The 19,201-nt window shown below is 58.3% G+C and overlaps 1 protein-coding gene across 4 annotated transcripts in view; it reads left to right on the top strand.

Moving 5' to 3' along the window:
* Window positions 1-19,201, top strand: part of CYTH1 (cytohesin 1) — a 42,768-nt gene that overhangs the window by 1,972 nt on the left and 21,595 nt on the right. Inside the window, exon 1 of one of the 4 annotated variants that reach the window (XM_084646605.1) lies at window positions 5,261-5,375. The exons of 1 other annotated variant lie outside the window; for it this stretch is intronic. In XM_084646605.1, the coding sequence (XP_084502731.1) occupies window positions 5,342-5,375 (34 nt within the window). In that variant the 5' untranslated portion in view covers window positions 5,261-5,341. Of the gene's footprint in view, window positions 1-5,260; window positions 5,376-9,599; window positions 9,863-15,673; window positions 15,805-19,201 lie in introns of those variants that run through there. 2 more of the 4 variants (XM_084646604.1, XM_084646606.1) reach the window with 2 other exon arrangements.

Raw genomic sequence — 19,201 nt, 5'->3', positions numbered from 1 at the left:
CTCTGCTTGTGCGAAACCCCAAACTGCAGTTCTGGCAGCAGGGAGCAGATGATCTCAGGTCTATGGCCATGTGCTCAGGTCGCAGAAATAGTTGTGTCTGGCGGGCATGACACGACATGCTGCTTAAACCCTGGCTAAGCTGAAAGGTGGGTCACTAAATGGGGAGTGAGAGGACCGGTCCCAGGGGACTTGGCTGTTTAAATGAGGAATGTGTAGCTTGCAATGAGCTGCAGGCAGGGGGAGAACAGACCCCAAGATGGCCTGGGATGGGGGAGGTTGAGCATGAAAACACCTTGAATTGGTTGAGGAGAGGGAGGCTGGGGGTCTAATCAGTGTGCCCAGCCTGCTGTGGCTTTGGGTGTCACGTTCCTAGTAACCTGGACTACAAAGAGGAGTTTGGGCCTGAACTCTCCAAAGCTGTGAAATGCAGGGTTTGAGCGGACCCCTCTCCCTGTGCCCCCCAGCAGGCCTGTGTATTGTGGGAGCTGACCATGTACACGATCACCAGGTAGGTGGGCTATCATGCCTAGAGGTGCGTAGGTGAGGTGAGGACAGAGTAGCAGGGCTAACTGAACAGCTTGTCTTTGCTTCACTTGGCTGCTCACTTCACTTCCGGACAGAGTGCACTGTTGTGAGCTTGCAGTTTTAATTAAAGTTTTCGTGGAGTACAGCTGTAGGAGGCTGGGGGGAGAGTTCTCTCTCTTAAACCCCCCTGGCTCTTTTCTAGTTAAAGGACAGCTTGTTTTTTAAATCCAAATTCCCTCTTGGCTGGAATCTCTCTGCGACATCCTTGCAGCAAGTCAGTGAATTAGTATGTATGACCCAGTTGTCAGCATGAACCCAACCTTCATGCTAGCAGCTCCAACACAGACCTGTTTAAATTATCCTCTTACGCTGCTGCAACATCTCTCATCCTGCAGACTGCACCAGGATTTCTTAACCCCCCTTTGGAGGCAATTGCCCTTGAGTATCTTTGGCCTTTCAGATTTAGGGGACTGGAGTGAACTGGCTGGTGCTCTGTGGTGATGTTGGCGAGATTCCTCTCTTCACTTGGTTTCTGAATGTTATGAAATTCATATCTCAGGGAGCGTGGACTTCCCTAGTGAGTCACTGGGGCCTGGTGTTGATGTCACTGGGGCCTTGGGTGTGTTGGTGGGGTAGCGGTTCTCAGCTCCCTGTGTAGATTACTCTCTTGGTGGGAGTGGCTAGGTAACAAACAGCGCCTGTGTCTACACACCTGCTAGTGTTGCTTTTGTTCCTGACTCATTCAGGGAAATGGTTGCTGTGCGTGGAGGCTCAGGTGGTTTCTGCTGTAGTCCTGGATGCCTCGTCTGGTGAAAGCAGAATGGTGCTGGCCTAAGCCAAGTGCAGCTGCTTTCCCTCCAGAGTGCACTGGAAGTGCTGGATTAGGGCTGCGGTGGTAATCTCTTTCAGGCAAGTGGCAGGCTGCCCATCCCTGCTCTGAATGTTGTTAGGATCTGTGAATTCCAACCTGGGCAGCGTTGCTGCTTGCCATGTGCATGGAGAAGGACCCAGAGTTCTTGTTTGGCTGGTGCAGCTGCATGCAGAGGGAGGGACCTGGGCTACCGGTGACTATCAGCAGCTCTCAGGAGGCAGCTGATGGAAGAGCCCGGTGTTCGCAGGACAGTGCCACCCGTGCACCCCAAAACTCCTCCGGATGAGCTGCTGGCCCCTGGGATTCACGCACCCCAAGTGCCCCACTGGGACTGTGGAGGTGACCCCATCAGATGTGTTCCGGGTTCAGAAGCTCCGGATTCTTGCTCCGAGACTGTTCTTCCTCCCAGTCTATGGTGCCTGAGAGGTGGCTTAGAGGCTGAGGAATTCTGCCTTGATGCACCATCCCCGGTGGCATGTAATGACTTTTTGAGCATAGACTAGGCGGTGCCAGCAGGCTGTGGAGAGGAGCCTGCTCTGCCTGCCCTCTGTGGGCTGAGTAATGGACCAGTTCACTGCTCTGTAGCTTTTCTTTCTACCGATAGATCTGGGCAGAAGAAACTCAATCTGCCCTACAAAGCATCCTGCCCATTCCAGCAGCTATCGGGAACATGCTAAGCCAGGCAGGTCTGGGTGATCTGTATTGCAGCAAGGGGCAGAGAGTCCATGGCCTGGCTAGGGCATGCACACTATGTTCCAATCCTGGGACGTGGCAGGGCAGCAGGCGAGGTGTCCCCAGCACACTGCTGCTGTTATAGTGTGGCAGGCAAGGGGGTTCTTGGTCTTTCTCTCCATTATAATAAGTGAGGCTCAGTGGGTTTGTTCAGCAGCCAGTGGATTCAAAGTGAGCCTGCTGCCAACAGACAGGTGCCCTTGTGGGACTGCTGGGTGCTGTTCTGTGCCAGCTGCTGACACTGCTTAAGAAATGCTCCCTTTGTTTGCTTACAGGGAAGCTAACTATTCCAGGTTGTGCATGTGAGCTGTATCCTCTGCTAGGCCAGCTTGGGGGGTGAGCCAAGGCGTGTGGAAGGGTGCCACGTGCCCAGGGTTATAACCTCCAATCCACATGCAGTCTGCAGTGGAAGGAATTATCCAGGGAGGCTTGGAGTGTGCATCTCAGCAGGTTTGGTTACTTCCTGGTATTCCCACTCTGTGTGCTGTGCTGGGTTCTCGCAGGAGCCTCGGGGAGGGAAGGATGAGAAGACCGGAGAGATGGGGCTAAAATTAAGCTTTTCTCTGACTGTTTTTTTTTTTTTTTTGCTGTCACTTCAGACAGCATCCTCCAGGGAGCAGTCTCAGCAGCACGTGCCCTGCTCCCACCCAGACTATGTCTAGATTATCTGCATCATGTCCTGGGAACAGAGAGAGAGAAACTGCTGTTTGTGTTCATGAAACCAAGCCCACATCCTGTGCAGCTGCTGTTCACAATCCTTTGGTCTGTTACCCCACAAGTGGGCCCGGCTGGCTCGTGTTCGTGCCCCTCTCAGTTCCTTTTCTGTCATCTCAAAGTTGTGACACTGGCTGTCCCCTCTGCCCTAGCAGCTCTGGCTGGGACTGATGCTTCATGTTATGGTGGCTCTCAGAAGCTATCAGTGATGCTGAAACTGACTGGCTCTCTGGGCTTCTCCTTTCAAGCTGCTCTCAAAATAAACCAAGAAACCAGCCAAAATCTCTAGTTTTGACCATTGCCGACAGGGATCTATGATTTCAGACTGGAGGGATGTGACTAGACCTCCCTTCACGCTCACCTAGCTGTCCTTCTCCAGGGGCTCCCATGCTGACCTGCCTTTTGTGCTATGACTCCTCTGTCCCAATGCAGCCAACAGCATCTGAAGTTAGCTCTGAGCCTGGCTGTGTCTGACACAGCAGAACAGTAGGTTTTGGATTGTCTTGTCACCCAGATGATACAACCATAGCTTCCTGTCCCCTGGGCTGCAGGACTCCACTGCCTGCATCTTCCCTCGCTGCTCCGCCTGCCTTGCATTCAGCTGATGCTTCTGAACGCTGGCTGAATTTAAACTCCCAACCAATGCTCCTCAAACCCTTCCAGGGCAGGAGCTGGGCTGGAATTTCATAGTGTCTGTTGAGCTGAACTTCTTGCAGACAGCAGCTGCCAGACAGCACCCCTTTGCAGCTGATCTCCGCCACCTGCCATGCACAATGTGATCATGCTCTAGGCAAATACAGACCTGGGCCAGGTCGTGCAATTTTTTTTTTTTAAGTAAAAGGCGAAAGATTTATACAATCTGAAGAGAAACCAGGTAGTCCAATTTCCCAGCTCCTCCAGAACTATCGGAGCAAGAGGTGAGGTGGCTCTGAGACTCTGCCACGCAGCTTCTCTGGCTGCAGGCTCTGTCACTTCTAATCTATTGAACACTTTACATTGAATTCCCAGCTCTGCCAGGGCCTTCCTCGGTCTCTGCAGCTGGACCCCTTGTACTTTAATGTCTCTGGGGGGGGGGGGTCCAGGCCAGTACTTAATGGGCAATCTCCACGGTGCACCTCGGTGTTGAGGACAGGGGCTGGTGAGTCAGCAGGTGGCGATCTTCCTTGGGCGTTAGCACTCACCCCGTGGAGCTGGCGGCGCTGTGCGGCTCCAGGGGCTGGTCTGAAGAGATGTGAAACTGAGATCCTGACTCTGACCCTTGCGTGCTTACAGTGTGGTGAGAGGTTGCCAGGGGCCACAGACTTGGCAAAAACCCACCTGTAAAAATCCAGCCAGGTTGCTGACGGCCACGCTTTGCTGGTTGACCAAAGCGGCTGCTCCCAGATGATGATAGACCACTATCCTGGGATCTGTAGAAGTCCATTTTTCTTGAGAGCCAGGGTTGTCTTCCACAGCACCCGGGCCAAACTCCCGTGGGCTAATTCTGTTCTGCCTTCCTAAACTGCCCCTGCAGTTCCAGGCCAGTATGGTGCTGCTCTTCCTGTTTGAAATCCTTGTGCAGTGTAGCAGAGCTGCCACGTTGCACCCCAGAAGTGTCTGCATTTTGGTGATGCATGAGTAGATCCCCATGTGTTTACATTTTGGTTTAGTTTGGAAAGCACTTGGATCTCTTGGGACATTTTGTTCTCTCTAGGGCCCCTCAGCACAGGCACCGGCAAAGCAGTCAGTGTAGCTGGAGAGTACAGAGCCAGAGTTTTCTTGTGGCAGGTGACTGGGTTTTGTGTGGCCAGAGAGCTTGCAAATCCATCGCTAGCCTGGCCACCCACTATGGTAAGTGGCTCACCATTAGCTCTCTAGTCCACAGCTAGCCAGGGAGCCCAGCACCCTCGAGTTTTCTCTGCCGCCTGTGTCTGTCTCCAATGCGAGGCGGTTCCCAGCCTAACGCTGGGACATCATGGTCTGTCTCCTGTGCCAGCGGCCCTTTGTGCTGCTCAGGGAGCTAGTTAACACAGCAGGCTAGGTGCCAGGGCCCTTGCATTAACCCGGGCCCTCTGCTGTGGTGGAGACAGGCTGCACCTTTGCCTGGGGACACTTGTCACTAGGGCCCTCTTTTTCCTAAGGGACAGTGAAGGGCCCCTCTCTGGCCAGGCAGGGGTCTGTGTCCTGGCCCCTTGCGAATGGTGTGATTCTGCTGATGCTGTACTTCTGCCTCTCTGCACACGTGGTGTGTGACCTTTCCCCAGCTGCCTGCCTCAGCACAGAGCAAATCCCTGGGTCAGCAGCTGGTGGCATGGCTGCGTCTCTCTGGGACCATGTGGCTCTTTTCTCCTCCGCTGCACCGAGGGGGCTGCCCCATTGAAAGCGCTCCCCTTAGGGCACCAGCCCATGTTGGAGAGAGGTCAGAGAAGTGAATCACATTCACTCAAGGGCTCAGAGCTGAACCCCTGCAGTTTAGCTAGGCGATGGGGCTAACAGCGGGAGAAGGTCTGCAGGGGGTCCATGCCGGCTGTGAACACCACGGGCGGTGCCAGGTGTAAGTAACAAGGAACGTTGTTTTGCTGGCAGTTAATCGGGAAGTCTAGAGCTGTGGAGTGGCATCTTTCTGGCTTTAAATCTAACTAAATAATTGGGAGGAGAAGGAAATCAGGGCTGACCACTGTGCCCTGCTGGGCTGGGGCATCAGAGAGTAGCTGACAGTGGGCGGAGGGGACTCAGAAGGGCTGTTCTGCTGGATGCACTGACTTGTTGGCCAGGGCTGGCCCACGCCCCTCCCTCCGGCCTGTGGGTGCCAGGGCAGTGGACACTCCTGGCAGGGGATTGACCTGTAGTCCCGCTGCACTCTGGGGTTACTGGCAGTTCGGGCTGTGGGGATGAAGGGATTTCTGTAAGTGGGGCTGATGCAGCCCTCTGGGGATGGGAGCGCAGGCCTGGGAGCAGGGTGGTGCTGCAGGAGCTGATGGAGAATAATTCAAAGGCACTTTCTGTGCTGGGAAGCCCTGTGGCTGGAGGACAGCAGGGATAGCAGCCCCACGCAGCTCCAATGTTCCCATCCCTCCTGGGCTCTCCCCTGCAACCATGTGGCTGTAACTCCGTGCCAGGGCGTACGACAGCAGCATGAACGTCTGTTAGGGCCTCACCCCCAAGCCCCAGCCGTCACTTGCTGCTGGGAGCCCCCAGCAAGCCACTGAGCATCCTCTGTAGCCAGCGATCTCGGGTGTGTTTAGCAAATATCCTGCGGCAGAGCTTAGAGGCCTGCACCAGCTTGGGTCCCGTGTGCAGCCTGTCAGCCCTACCCCAAAGAGCTGACCACATAGGACTCCAGGGGAATGGGACATGCTGGAGGGACAGGAGTGATGGAGAGTCAGGGTTGTGAGCAAAGGCTGCGGCACATGGGGCGGGCCGTGCAGCCAAGGTGCCACGTAGTGGAGCCAGAGCGTGCCCATCGGTACAGCTTGGTTCTCCTTCAGCTGGCTTAGCTCCATCTCTTCTTAGCTCAGGCTGTGCTTGTTCTAGTGAAACAGGAAAACTCACTCTGGCTCCTTCCCCGCTGCTGAGGGGGGGTGAGCTGGGGCAGGGCGCATACTCAGGTTCCCTCCACAGGGCCTGCTGGTGTCTCCTTTCAGCAGTGCCGCTGTGGGGCCCTGCACAGGCCATTCCTAGCACTGAAGGGAGAGCAGGCGCCAGGAGCCCAATCATCCCACTTACGAAGTGGCCAGTGGCAGCTCTTGCTAATTAGCATGGAGTCATTTGAACTTTCTTCTCTGGGTAGGGAGCCATGAGCAGCTCCGGCTCTTTACCCCCATGGGAGGTCATGCTGGCTGGGCCACCTCGGCATCCTGCAGGTTAAAGCCGTGGTGCCGGTGGGTGGCCAGAGTACTGTGTGAGCCTCACCCGTGTTTGTGGGCTTGCTAGAGATCCTGCCCAGCTTTCCGGGCGTGTGGAGAACTGCCGGTCAGTGCCAGGCCTGCTGCAATGCTGGGCCAGCAACCCCCTCCCTGCCTGGCAGAGCACCCTTCACCCAAGGGGAGGGGCTCACGGGGGTTGCAGGCATTTCTAATCCCAGCTGTTGAGCCCCTGAATTGTCCAAGCCCCACTCAAGTCTCAGCAGGGGCCTAGGGCTGTTCCCAGCCCATGGGGAGTTTGCCATTTTCTCTCTCCCCTTCCAGCCCTGAGCTTCTGGAACCCCAAATCCAGGAAACCCTGGCGTCTCCTCCCCTTATAAACCTGATCACACAGCCATAGCCCCCCGGTGCCCCAGCAATGCCCTGCGGAGCCGAGTCCTTCCCCAGGCCCGTGGCTGTCGCTGGCTGTGAGCACATCATGGGCCAGGCGTGACACAACCAGACCCCTGGGATCTGGAGCAGCAGCACAGAGAGTTTTATTGGTTTAAATAAAACCTGCTGTGCACATGGGCGCCTACTGCTTCCTGTGAATTAAAGGGTTTTCTGCTTTCTTGCACTTCCAGTGTGTCATGGGGTCCTGTACTGGGGAAGCTGGAGGTCTTGGCTGCTGTCGTCTGTGGGGTTTTGTTTGGGTTTGTGGGAGAAGTCCATTAGCTGTATGTTTCTTCTAATAAAATCAACCAGTGAAATAGCTGAGAGATAAATCCAGCCTGTAGGGTTCAGAGTTAACCACCTGCTGACCCCAGTGCGGTCAGCGCAAGCTTCGGGGATCTATTTTTTCAGACTCAGGCAGGCATCACAGCACAGGTTGTGTTTGGGTCACATCAGCAGGGTTTGTCTGGCCCCATCCCAGGGCCAGGCGTGTATCTTGTACAGTGGGTGCTCCCCGCTTTCTGGAGTGGGGTTTCATAGCACGGTTACGGGGGAATGCAGGACATTGCTGGGCCAGGCCCGCTGGGCCTGAGGCTGGAGCTGGGGTGAAGTTCACACCAGTTTTCTTCCCAAATGCCCCAGGCCAGGACCCTCGCTCAGAGAAACGTGGCCAGGTGGGTTGTGGGAAACAAGCTGGTGCCCAGTGCACAGGACACATCTTTGCCTTGGCTGAAGGAAGGAAGCTCAGGGTGTCTATCTGTGAGGTACAAACCTGTCCTGATTTCATATCAGCTGGGAGCTTCCCTGGCACACAGGGATGTTCCTACTGCAGCGGGATTTCCTCTGGCAGCTGACACTGGGCCTCGGGCAAGATACTGAGAGGACTGCGTGCGCTCTGTCACTGGCCCGAGTGTCGCGAGCACAACATGGCTTCTCCTGTGCCTGGCTCCTTCCTCAGCTTGAGCGTTTGCCCTTGAGTTGCTGGTGATGCTCAGGGTCGAGGCTCAGGCCTGTGGCAATGGCAGCGCTGGCCTCTGGGGAAATCAGAAGGTCAGGCGTGTAAGCCAGGGGGGCAGCATGCGGACCTCGCTGCCGCACTGCTCTTCCTGGGAACAGTCATTAACCTCTGTGCGTTTTCCCCACGTCTGCACAATCAACTGCACCATTCGTCTCTTGCTGAGAGCTGCCCTGCAGGCCAAACTCCTGCCCCAAGTGCCCATGGGACCTCCTACCAGAGGTTCCCCCACAGCTGGTGCTCCTGCCCCACTTTCTGCAGGCATCTCCTACCTCCTTCCCTCTGATGTCTCCTCCAGGGAGCTCCTGGCTGCCCCTTCTGCTCCTGACTCTTCTAGCTGTGCTTCTGTGCAGTGGGCTCAGACCTCTCGGTTGCTTGGCAGATTCTGGGTGCAGTGGTAGCTCCAGGCCCTGGCCTTTGGTTCAGAGCTAGTTGCTTAGTGTCTTCTTGCTGCAGCAGCTGGTTAGTTCTGTGGGGTGGCGTCTCTCTGGGCTGCCTAGGCTGCCCTGTGATGCGCCCCAGCTCCCATGTCTGGAGGGGGAAACGCACCCGGCTTCATTGTTTCAGTCTCTTTGAGGCACGTGTGGAGCAGCAGCTGCAGGGGCCTGAGGGGCTCAGATGTGGGCGAGGGGGACAGGTGGCCAGGGCTGCAAGGTGCTGAGGGCTTAGGGCAAGAGGTGATGGGGAAGCAGGCAGCATCCATCCTTCCAGCTCTGCTGCTGCCCAGCCTTCCAGCGTGGGCTGAAGCTCCTAGGCCTGGCCTCTGTGGCTGGGTCCGAGCTGCCTCAGGACTCTCCCAACTATGCAGTGCATGGGCAGTTCAGCGCAGCTGTCCCAGGGCAAGGTGCTCATGAGCAGAGGATTTACATGGGGCATCACCCAGCCAGAGCCCCGGTCTCACTGGCGGGGAGGCGCGTGTGGGGCATCGGGGGTTCAGAGGGGCTGGGCAGACATTCTCCCTCCCTCTGCCCGTGCGAGATGCTCAGGCTGAGCCAGTGGGTCAGAGACATGGGGAGCATCCTCCTTCTGCTGCAGCTGGTGCACATCATGCTGGTGGCCGCCCTCGGCAGGGCTGGAGGGGAGCTAGCCACCCCCCACCTCCCATGCTCTCCCCACCTCCATCACTTCGGCTTGTGTGCCTTGTAGTTTTTTATGCACCTTCCCTTTATGCAGTGGTGGTTGCTATGCAACCACCGGGCTCACTGGATGCTTAAGGCTCTAATAATACAGAAGGCGAAAACTGACCTAGAAATCCCCCCGCTCCCCGGGGGCTGGAGCTGATAGGCTGGGGCAACTAAGGGGAAGTTCCCCAACTAACTGTCCTCTAAGTGGCTTTGAGCCCCCCCAGGAGCACCACCTGGGTTAGTTTTCGGGAGGGGAGCTGGGATTGGCTGGCCTCCTGCGTGGGCTTCATCAGCTGGGAGCTTCCCGTTGCTAGATCATCAGTTCCTCTTGCTAGAGCCAGACCGGGGAACCCTCTGTCTGTCTCCCTCCTACTCCCTGCTTGGAGAGTCCTCAGCGGGTGCAGAGCCAGGGCTCTGGTCCTCCCTCTTCTGGCCGGTGCTCTGCCTGGCGTGAAGTGGGCACCTGCTGGGCCAGCTGTTCCTGCCCAGTGGCATTGGAGTAACACGGCACTCAGTCCCCACGGCCCCTGCAGCATGGGGACGGTCAGCGAGCTTTGTGCCTCGAGTTTCCAAGCCTTCCTGTGCCCCTCTGCGATCGCCAAGGCAGGTATGCGCGTTACCTCCCCCCTCTCCCTGTGCAGGGTGCAGGCAGCTGGGAAGCAGGCAGGATCCCAGGCTCCCGGGAAGCCCGTATGGAGCTTGCTGCTCTGCGCCCTTGTGGCTCTCGCTGACCGTAGTGCAGAGAGCGCTCACTTGCCCTTCGTGTGCTGCCGGCTCCTGACCTTTCCCTGGGAGCTCCGGGCAGGGCTGCTGTGGGTGCCCCATTAGGGTGCTGAGCCATCCCTGCCAGGAGGGCATGGGGTTGCCAGGGGGCTGGCATAGCGCCACCCCGTCACACGGGTGCTGTGTGCAGTGCCCAGGACAGTGACTCACTCGTGAGGAGGGTGCCAGGAGTCTGAGACTGCTGCAGCCCCTCAGAGGGTCTGGACGGGCCCAGGGTTTCTCCCAAGCCGCACTCGGCATGTGTGTGCAGCGGTGGCATGGCCAGTCCTTGCTGCAGTACCCTGGGGCCTCCTCTCAGGAAGGATCAGGCTGCTTCTCAGCCCCTGTGCGGGGGGTGAGGCTGCTCTGCTGTCGGGCGTGGGAGTGATCACGAGTGTCGGGAGTTGCTGGGTGAAGTGTCCTTGGCTAAACCACAGAAACCAAATGCAGTGCAGCACTGAGACTGCCTGTTTCCATTGCTCCTTCGCACGAAGCCTCTGGGGTGGCACGTGAAGGGAGTGCAGGCAACCCTAGGTCCCAGTTGCTGATGTCTCTGGATTCCTGGTCTTGTCGTGGAGTGAGGGGGGTGGGGAAGGGTTGTCACCCTAGGGACCCATAGGGCATTTGACAGTGTCTGGCATCAGCCGTATGGATGAGGGGTGGGGGACCGGGCTGTAAGAGTTGACACTGTGTGCAGAGCTCCCATCTACTGGGTGCTTTTGATACCAAGCAGCTTTCAGGTCTCTAGGCTGGCATTGAAGTACCAGGCGTACAGGAAATAGGCATGACAGGGTCCTGCTCCCTGCAGAGCGCCTCAGCCTGGCTCTGACCCGCTTCCAGCTGGGCCTGTATGGAACATCTTGGGGTCAGCTCTGCGCTGTGTGTAGGGGACATGGTGCCTGCGATGGTCCGTGCATCCCAGGACACTGACCGTGTGTGCCAGGGCAGACCTGCCATGCAGCCTGGGCCCCATGCTGGTGTCTCGGTGCATAGGGCGTGCTCCTGAGGGGCCCATGGCCGTCATTCCCTTCTGCTGGTTCCCTAGGGCATAGCAGTAGCTGGTGAGAGTCCCTGGGCCCGTCGGGCACTGACCTGAGTGTGGCATGAGTTTGAGGAGCCATCCCTGGGCTGGCAGAGGATGGTGGCAGGGACCAGCTGCTGGGGAGGACTGTGAAGAGGGGACCGGCTCTCTGTCCCCCTCGGAATGGCTGTGTCCCCGTGGGCCTGCAGCGTCCAGGGCAGGAAGAAAGAGTCAAGGGCACACCGGGCATCAGTCTGTGATTCCACGAGGGGCTGAGGAGGGAGCCAACTGCCCTGCTGCCGAGGGGCAGAGACTGCTCCCTGGGCACCACTGGCTGCTCTCCTGGGAGCGTTACTGGCGCAGAGTTGTCTGCAGAGGCTGGTTTACCATTTGGCTGGCCTGAAAGGGGCGCTCTGGCTGCTTGTCACTAGCTGGGAGCAATGGGTCTGCCCCACACCCCCTCGGCCCCCTGCCTCCACCCCTCTCCTGTGCCAGAACCAGACAGGTGGAGGCTGCTTGCCCCGTCGCCAGTGTCTTGCAGTTTGCAGAGGACAGGGTGAGAGGTTGTCAGGCAGGAGCAGGGAGGCAGGTACGTGCTGAGCATCTGCTGGGGGGAGCATGGCTGATGGGTGGGACCCACAGCTCCCTGCTATCCTATCCTCTGCTATCCCACCCCTGGGCTTTCCGCAGCTCTGCCGGTACCCCTCAGTCATCACCAAAGCTCACCTGTGTTGCCAGGCAGATGTGTGCTGTGCCTGGCCATGACGGGCTAGATCCCCTTCCCTTCTGGCAGGTGGGTACGGGGTCTCCAGGGAGTCGGCTGGTGTTTTAAGCCCGGGCATTTGGGGGAAGCTCCTGTGACTGTTTCCCCCATTGGTCGCTGCCAGGCTCCAGGTGACGGCTGCTGCCTGGGGAGGCCTGCTTGTCAATGGGCCTGACTGTGGTTTAGTGCAGGCGTTGGCCAGACCGAGCCCTGGAGGTGGGGGCCAGAGGGGACCCAGGGCAGGCATCCCGCGGCTGCACTGCCATTCCTGCAGTTTGGGGAGATGCAGCTCATGTGACAGCCCCTCTGCTCTGCCCCAGCGGGCAGAAGGGGGTTCTTGCTTGGAAGGAGCTGGGGAGCCTGCAGCCAGAGCGCTGCGTGAGCCAGTGACCATGGTAACAAGTCCTCTGCTCAGCCGGGAGGCTGCGGGCAAAGAGCTGCTGCTTCTCCTTGGCCTGGGCAGGGCTCGGGCTGCTGTGCAGTGGCTGTGGGTGAAGAGGCGTGAGGGTGACTGAGGCCTGGCTGCCCATGGCCGAGGGTTACGCTGCGTGGCAGCTGAGCAGCCTGGGCCAGCCTGGCTGCAGGAGGGACCCTGGCAGCATCCCTGGTGCTGCCTGCATCCGCAGGGGGCCTCTGGCTGCAGCCTGTGGGAATAGCTCGCTCTGATGTAACCTTGGGACGTGCAAGGCGTAGTGAAAACAGGATGTGGTGGCCCTGAGCCTGCAGTGCTGAGGCAGCAGGCAGGGGTGGGAGGCGGGGCAGGAAGTTCCTCGGCAGTGGCTGGGAGGCCTGAGTGCCCCTGAGCTGGGGAACAGCCAGTGGGCAGTGGGACTGCTGTGTCTAGTGCCCGGCCTTGGCACATAGCAGCAGCTAAATCCTCCCTTTGCCATGTCTGGTCTTGGCCACCGAGCCCCCCGTTCCTCCGCACCCTCCTTGCCCCATGGCACTCCGAGGCTGATGCAGGCAGGACTCCCCAGGTGTCTGGGAACTGGGAAGGCCCTGGAAGATCATAGAATCATAGAATATCAGGGTTGGAAGAGACCTCAGGAGGTCATCTAGTCCAACCCCCTGCTCAAAGCAGGACTGATCCCCAATTAAATCATCCCAGCCAGGACTTTGTTAAGCCTGACCTTAAAAATGTCTAAGGAAGGAGATTCCACCACCTCCCTAGGTAACGCATTCCAGTGTTTCACCACCCTCTTAGTGAAAAAGTTTTTCCTAATATCCAATCTAAACCTCCCCCACTGCAACTTGAGACCATTACTCCTCGTTCTGTCATCTGCTACCATTGAGAACAGTCTAGAGCCATCCTCTTTGGAACCCCCTTCCAGGTAGTTGAAAGCAGCTATCAAATCCCCCCTCATTCTTCTCTTCTGCAGGCTAAACAATCCCAGTTCCCTCAGCCTCTCCTCATAAGTCATGTGTTCCAGTCCCCTAATCATTTTTGTTGCCCTCCACTGGACTCTTTCCAATTTCTCCACATCCTTCTTGTAGCGTGGGGCCCAAAACTGGACACAGTGCTCCAGATGAGGCCTCACCAATGTCAAATAGAGGGGAACGATCACGTCCCTCGATCTGCTCGCTATGCCCCTACTTCTACATCCCAAAATGCCATTGGCCTTCTTAGCAACAAGGATACACTGTTGACTCATATCCAGCTTCTCGTCCACTGTAACCCCAGGTCCTTTTCTGCAGCACTGCTGCCGAGCCATTCGGTCCCTAGTCTGTAGCGGTGCATGGGATTCTTCCGTCCTAAGTGCAGGACTCTGCACTTGTCCTTGTTGAACCTCATCAGATTTCTTTTGGACCAATCCTCCAATTTGTCTAGGTCCCTCTGTATCCTATCCCTACCCTCCAGCATATCTACCAGGGAAAGGAGGGGCCAAGCCCTGCTGCACTCCATCCTGTCAGCCACTCACAGGGTGTCATAGGTTGAGTTCTGCTTTCCCAACAAATGGCTCTCCCAAACCCTGTTGGCCCTGGTCAGTCCAGTCATGAGTTACCAAAAAGCAGGGCAGTGCTGTGCTTGGCTGGGGTCCTGCCCTGTGAGCTGGGTTCGCCTTCTACAGTATGTGTACGGAGTGCCACCATTCTGCCAAGCTGCCCTGAGCCCCCTAATGTCCATGGCCGGGGACAGATGGGATGGTGGTGAGCTCCCCCCAGGGCCCGTGCGGCTGGCCATGGGTAGAGACTCGCAGCATAGGTGGGTTTTGCTGGTGTGCTGGCGGGCCCAGCCCTATGATGGGTTTGCTCCCTGTAACCCAGCAACATGCTGCGGACCTGGCTGCCATGAGACATGCCAAACCCTGGTGCTCAGCAGGGTTTGGGAAAGCAAGGACACAGCTGGGTGATGACATCCCCAGTACAATCAATAACATTTAAAATAACCAGGCCTGTGGGCCAGGACAAACCCTCCTGCTTCAGGACGTGGGCCAGCCTCTGAGAGAGCGTGGGAAGAACTGTCCCTGGAGCAGGTCACCCCGTGCCTGCCTCCTGGAGGGCTTCTGCTTGCTGGGGGCTAGAGGGGCCCTGGGCTGACCCAGGCTGGCAGCGCCGATGTTCCTGTGTAACCAGCAGAGGGCAGCACAGGCCAAGGTGGGGCCCTGTGACTGGCGTGTCCCTCCCACTGGGGGGGCAGGATTTGTCCTCTTGCTCTGAGGTCTGGGCACAGGTGGCTCTCTGTGTCCCTGGGGGGGAGGGGGGCGGGGCATGGGCAGGAGCCAGCAATGCTACTTAGGGATGCAGCCAGTTAGTGTCTAGCAGGTCCTGCAGGTATCGGCCTGGGCCTTGTCGGTTAATGAGCTGGGGAAGGGGAGGAGAGCCAGCAATGCTAATGGGAGGGTCTGCCAGCACCCAGGGAGCAGCAGGACGACAGGGGGGCAGGAGGAGATGTAGGGAGAGGGGCTGGCAGGTGAGGTGTTGGAACAGTCACTGGACGGAGTGCAGTGCCTGGGGCCAGCGAGCAAGACCTGGCCCCGAAGGAGATCCGGCTGCGTGTGCAGAGGCCTGATGTCCCAGAGCAGGGAGACATCAGTCCCCTCTGCAGACCCAACTCACCAGGATGCTGCACTCCCCTGTGAGCCCCTCCTCACTCGGGAGATGCAGGGAGAGGGGCTCTGAAAGGGCCTGGCGAGTGCCCAGAGGAGCAGCAGTGACCTGCCAGGGCTATGGCTAAGAGCTGAACTGGGGGAGGGGGAACCCCAAGGCAGTGGGCAGGCTGGGGAAGCCCATGGGGGAGGGGATCTGTGCCAAGGTTGGCCTCAAGCCAGGTCTCTCGCAGGCCTGGGGCTTGGCTGCTGTTATCCACAGTGTTCTGCATCTGAGGGTCTGAGCTGCAGGTATCCTCAGGGCCCGTCTGAGGGGACACGGCTGTTGGACACTTCGAAATCTCTCATGTCCCAGCAGTGTCCTTGGCACCCCTAGGTCCAAAACTGTCCCCCTCCCTATCCCTCGGGTCTGCTGGGCCCCCCAGGCAGGTTTGGATTTCCCATCCTCCAGAGATGTAGGCTGAAGCCCTGGACCCAGCTGTCTGGGGCGAGTAAAGCTGCTGTTGCCTAGGGCCCATGTAGCAGGGCAGAGCCTTTGCCCCAGACCCTGGGGTAGGAAAGCCCAGGGTGGCCATGGCAGGGCAGGAATGGTGCGCTCAGGCCCAGCCCAGGGTCTGGGGCAGATGCTGTGGGGCGGGTTGCATGTCTTGGGGCAGTGCCTGGGCCGGGATTCTGGCTTGGAGCACGGCGTGCTGAGCTGGGGATGGCTGGGAGCAGAGGGGTTAATGGCTGCTGACGGCAGGAACAGGGTGTTGGTACTGTAGCTCCGGGCTGACGCCCGTCCGGCTGACAACTCACTGGCTCAGAGCGGCTGTGAGTCACTCCGGGAAGTGCAGTGAGCGGCAGGTGTCCCACCCTGCCTGGCCTGACGGAGCTAGCTAGTGCGGGAGCCGAGGACAGGCCAGGCCCTGCAGGAGCACTGGCCAGGATGGTCCTCAGGACAGAGGAGGGGAGTGGTGAGTGGGCAGGGTGGGGGTGGCTTGCTTTATGTTCTTGGGGGGGGGGTCTCTGTGGCCCCCCCATGTGGCTTTGTGACTCGAAGAGGGGCTTGGGGAACATCCGGGCCCCACTTCTCTGAGTGGTGTTAATGGGTGGGCTGTTGGGGAGGTGAGGGGGGCACTCCTGGGTCCCTCCTCTCCAGGGATTTCTGCTCCTGCCCTAAAACGCATGCTGGGCCTGAGTCCAGCCCTCCCCGTATGCCCGTTGTCAGTGCTGTACGGTGCCTGGCTGGCACTGCCCAAAGCACCCAGGAGGTCAGCTCCGCCCATGTCCTGGGTGCTAAGGAAGTATTGGTCCTACCTCTCTCCTATGTTGGAGATTGGAAGAGCACAGAGACCCTGACTGGGCCATCCAAGCCCTGCCGCAACCCCCTCACCACATCAGCTCCTGTGGACTGTGCTCTCCCCTGCCCCAGAGGGTAGCTCCATGGGGTGCTGCCTGCCCCCGTAGTAAACACTGTGACCCATGGGCTCACAGAGGCTCTACATGGGCATCCCAGTGGCTGTTCGTGGTTCGCTGGCCAAGGCAGCGCATGGGCAGCTTGTCAGGAGCTGAGTCTCTGCTCTCCTGCCCAGCGAAGGGTTATGGGTGCTGCGCCCTGGGAGAAGGCGTCTCTGGGTCCCTCCCAGCTGCAGGCTTCAGTGCGTCTCCAGGTCATGCTGCTGCTTGCCCCAAAGCTTCCAAGCTGCTGGGAGGGTGCTGGGCGAACTGCGAGTGGAGCAGACAAGTCCCACGGGCCCTCCTTCCCAAGCTGTTGGGGAGGGGCTGGGGCTTGGCCTCTGCTGTCTGCAAGTTCCCCTCCCAGGCCCCCTTCACCCTGAATCTTGGGGGGATGGGTCCCTTTGAAAGAGTGCCCATCAGGATCTGCCAGGGTGCAGAGCAGAGGGTGGGAGTGTGGGGTGGCCACAAATCCCAGAGCTTCTAGCAGAGTTTTTGGCTGCTGATGAGCTCAGTTCCCCCTCCCCCCCACCGATGTGTTATGCAGAGAGACTGGCAAACCCTGTTCAGTGATAGCAGGACCTTGTGCCGAACCAGCAATGCCCAGCTCTGCCAATGCCCCTTAACTCTGACCCCAGCCCTGACTAACCTGGCCCTGAGCCTCTCGGCTCTCCCCAGGCCCCTTAACTCTGACCCCAAGCCCTGGCTATCCCAACCCTGAGCCTCTCACTCTGCCCATGCCCCTTAACTCTGACCCCAGCCCCTGGCTATTCCAGTCTTAGCCTCCACTCTGCTCCCTTGAACACTTGAACCCTGGTCTCAAGGAATAAAGTGGGGGTTCTCCTGTTGAACATATGTGGGTGGGGGTGGGGAGCAGGGCTGTGTGCTGGCATTCTATAGGGTGGCACGTGAGCTGGGCAGGGCAGTGAGATCTTGTGCATGTTTCTGGAGGCTGAATCCCGTGGAATTGTGCCAGGACTGGGGCACTGTGGGCTCAGTCCCTCTGGGAGGGATTCTTACTGGCTGCTGCACTGCCCCTGTTCCTAACACAGCTGTGCCCTGAGCCTGCAGTATGGGGCCAGTGATACTGCCTGACACAGCTCTGCAGGAGAGGGGGTCTCCTTCAGCCTGGGTGTGTCAGGAGGAGGGGGCACTGCTCTGGCTTGGGGCCCAGCATGGGGAAATGCCCCCACTAGCCCTGTGGGGCTGGTTCAGATAGCTCCCTCTGCTCAAAGCTGGGCTCAGGTTTGTGCAGAATCGCTGCAGCACCTGTCCATGTCTCGGCCAATGTCAAAGGGAAGAGCCAGCCCCTGGCTCCTCCCCAGCACCAGCATCGTTTGCCTCCTTGGGTGGGCGGCTTTAGCAGTGATCCTCTCCAGGAAGAAAGCCCACCCCCGCAGATTGGCCCACTCCTAAGGGTGGGAGGAGAACAGGGCCGGGCCGTTGGTGGAGGCAGTGGGATTGCTCTAGGCCCAGGAGTGGGCTGACTCCGTCACTACAGGCGTGTTCCCTTGCTCTTGGCATTGCATGGGGACGGGGCCAACCCCGAATACCCCCCTCCCCAGCTACTCCACACTCACCCTGCCGCTGCCAGCCAAGTCCTGCTCCTTAGCCTGGCGCAGCCGCTGGAGTCTGTCCTGACCCGAGCCATGGCCTGGCAGGGAGCAGTGGCCATTGCTGCAGCAGGCCTGGCCTGACTCGGCGGCCTGTGGCTGGGTCCACTGGGAATGGCGAGCTGCTGCAGTACCCTGAGACTCAGGGCCAGCTACCCTTCCCTGGCATGGGGCCCTGGCCCAGGCCAAGCTGCCCCATTGGGTGGCACCTGGACTGAGTCACTGTCTCTGCTGAAACGTGGGCTCTGGCCTGGCCAAATGGCGGCTCCCATGGGAGGGGTGGGTGTTGAGGCAATGAAGCCCCTCCCCCGCAATTGTTATGGGGCTTCCCCACCTGTCCCCACAGACTGCTGGGAGCTGGAGTTCTAGACCCGAGCTTCTCGTTGTGGCTGGGCAAATTGAGGGGGGACCCAGCTAGGACTCTGGAGTCCTTGTGCAGTCAATACTGTCCAGGTTGGGATAAGGTCCCATGTAGCCTCGGCAGGTCGATGTCCTGTCTGGGAAGGGGTGGGTCTGCCCTGGGAAAGGGGGAGCGTTCAGCTGTATGGTGGTAAATGACCCCCTCCATCTCTCCGTGCCCAGGAGGGCTGGTGTGGCCACGTCTCCCCTTTTCCTCTGAACTCGCAGACGGGATGAGCCTGTAACTGACTCACTCTTGAGAGTCGCCTCCACTCAGGACACAGGACGATGGGTGCAGGCTCCACGGGGGAGCTGCCAGCCCTGTGCAAACAGGCCGCCCCGCTGTGCAGACACCTGGGACTCCAGGCCAGGGGAGGGTTCCACGAATGGGTTAGGCCCCTGTCATAAATATAAAGGGAAAGGTAAACACCTTTAAAATCCCTCCTGGACAGAGGATGTCAAGGTTCCTTCCCCACTCTGAACTCTAGGGTACAGATGTGGGGACCTGTATGTAAAACCTTCTAAGCTTACTTTTACCAGCTTAGGTTAAAACTTCCCCAAGGTACAAACTATTTTACCCTTTGCCCTTCCACTGCCACCACCAAACGTTTATCTGGGTTTATTTATTAGGAAAACGTTGTTTGGAAACGTCTTTCCCCCAAAAATCCTCCCAACCCTTGCACCCCACTTCCTGGGGAAGGTTTGGTAAAAATCCTCACCAATTTGCATAGGTGACCACAGACCCAAACCCTTGGATTTTAAGAACAATGAAAAAGCATTCAGTTTCTGAAAAGAAGGATTTTAATAGCAGTAAAAAAGAATCACCTCTGTAAAATCAGGATGGTAAATACCTTACAGGGTCATTAGATTCAAAACATAGAGAATCCCTCGAGGCAAAACCTTA

Source organism: Lepidochelys olivacea, assembly GCF_965140295.1.
Source record: "Lepidochelys olivacea isolate rLepOli2 genome assembly, chromosome: 14".
Taxonomy (NCBI): domain Eukaryota; kingdom Metazoa; phylum Chordata; order Testudines; family Cheloniidae; genus Lepidochelys; species Lepidochelys olivacea.
This window is presented reverse-complemented; position numbering and strand designations above follow the sequence as displayed.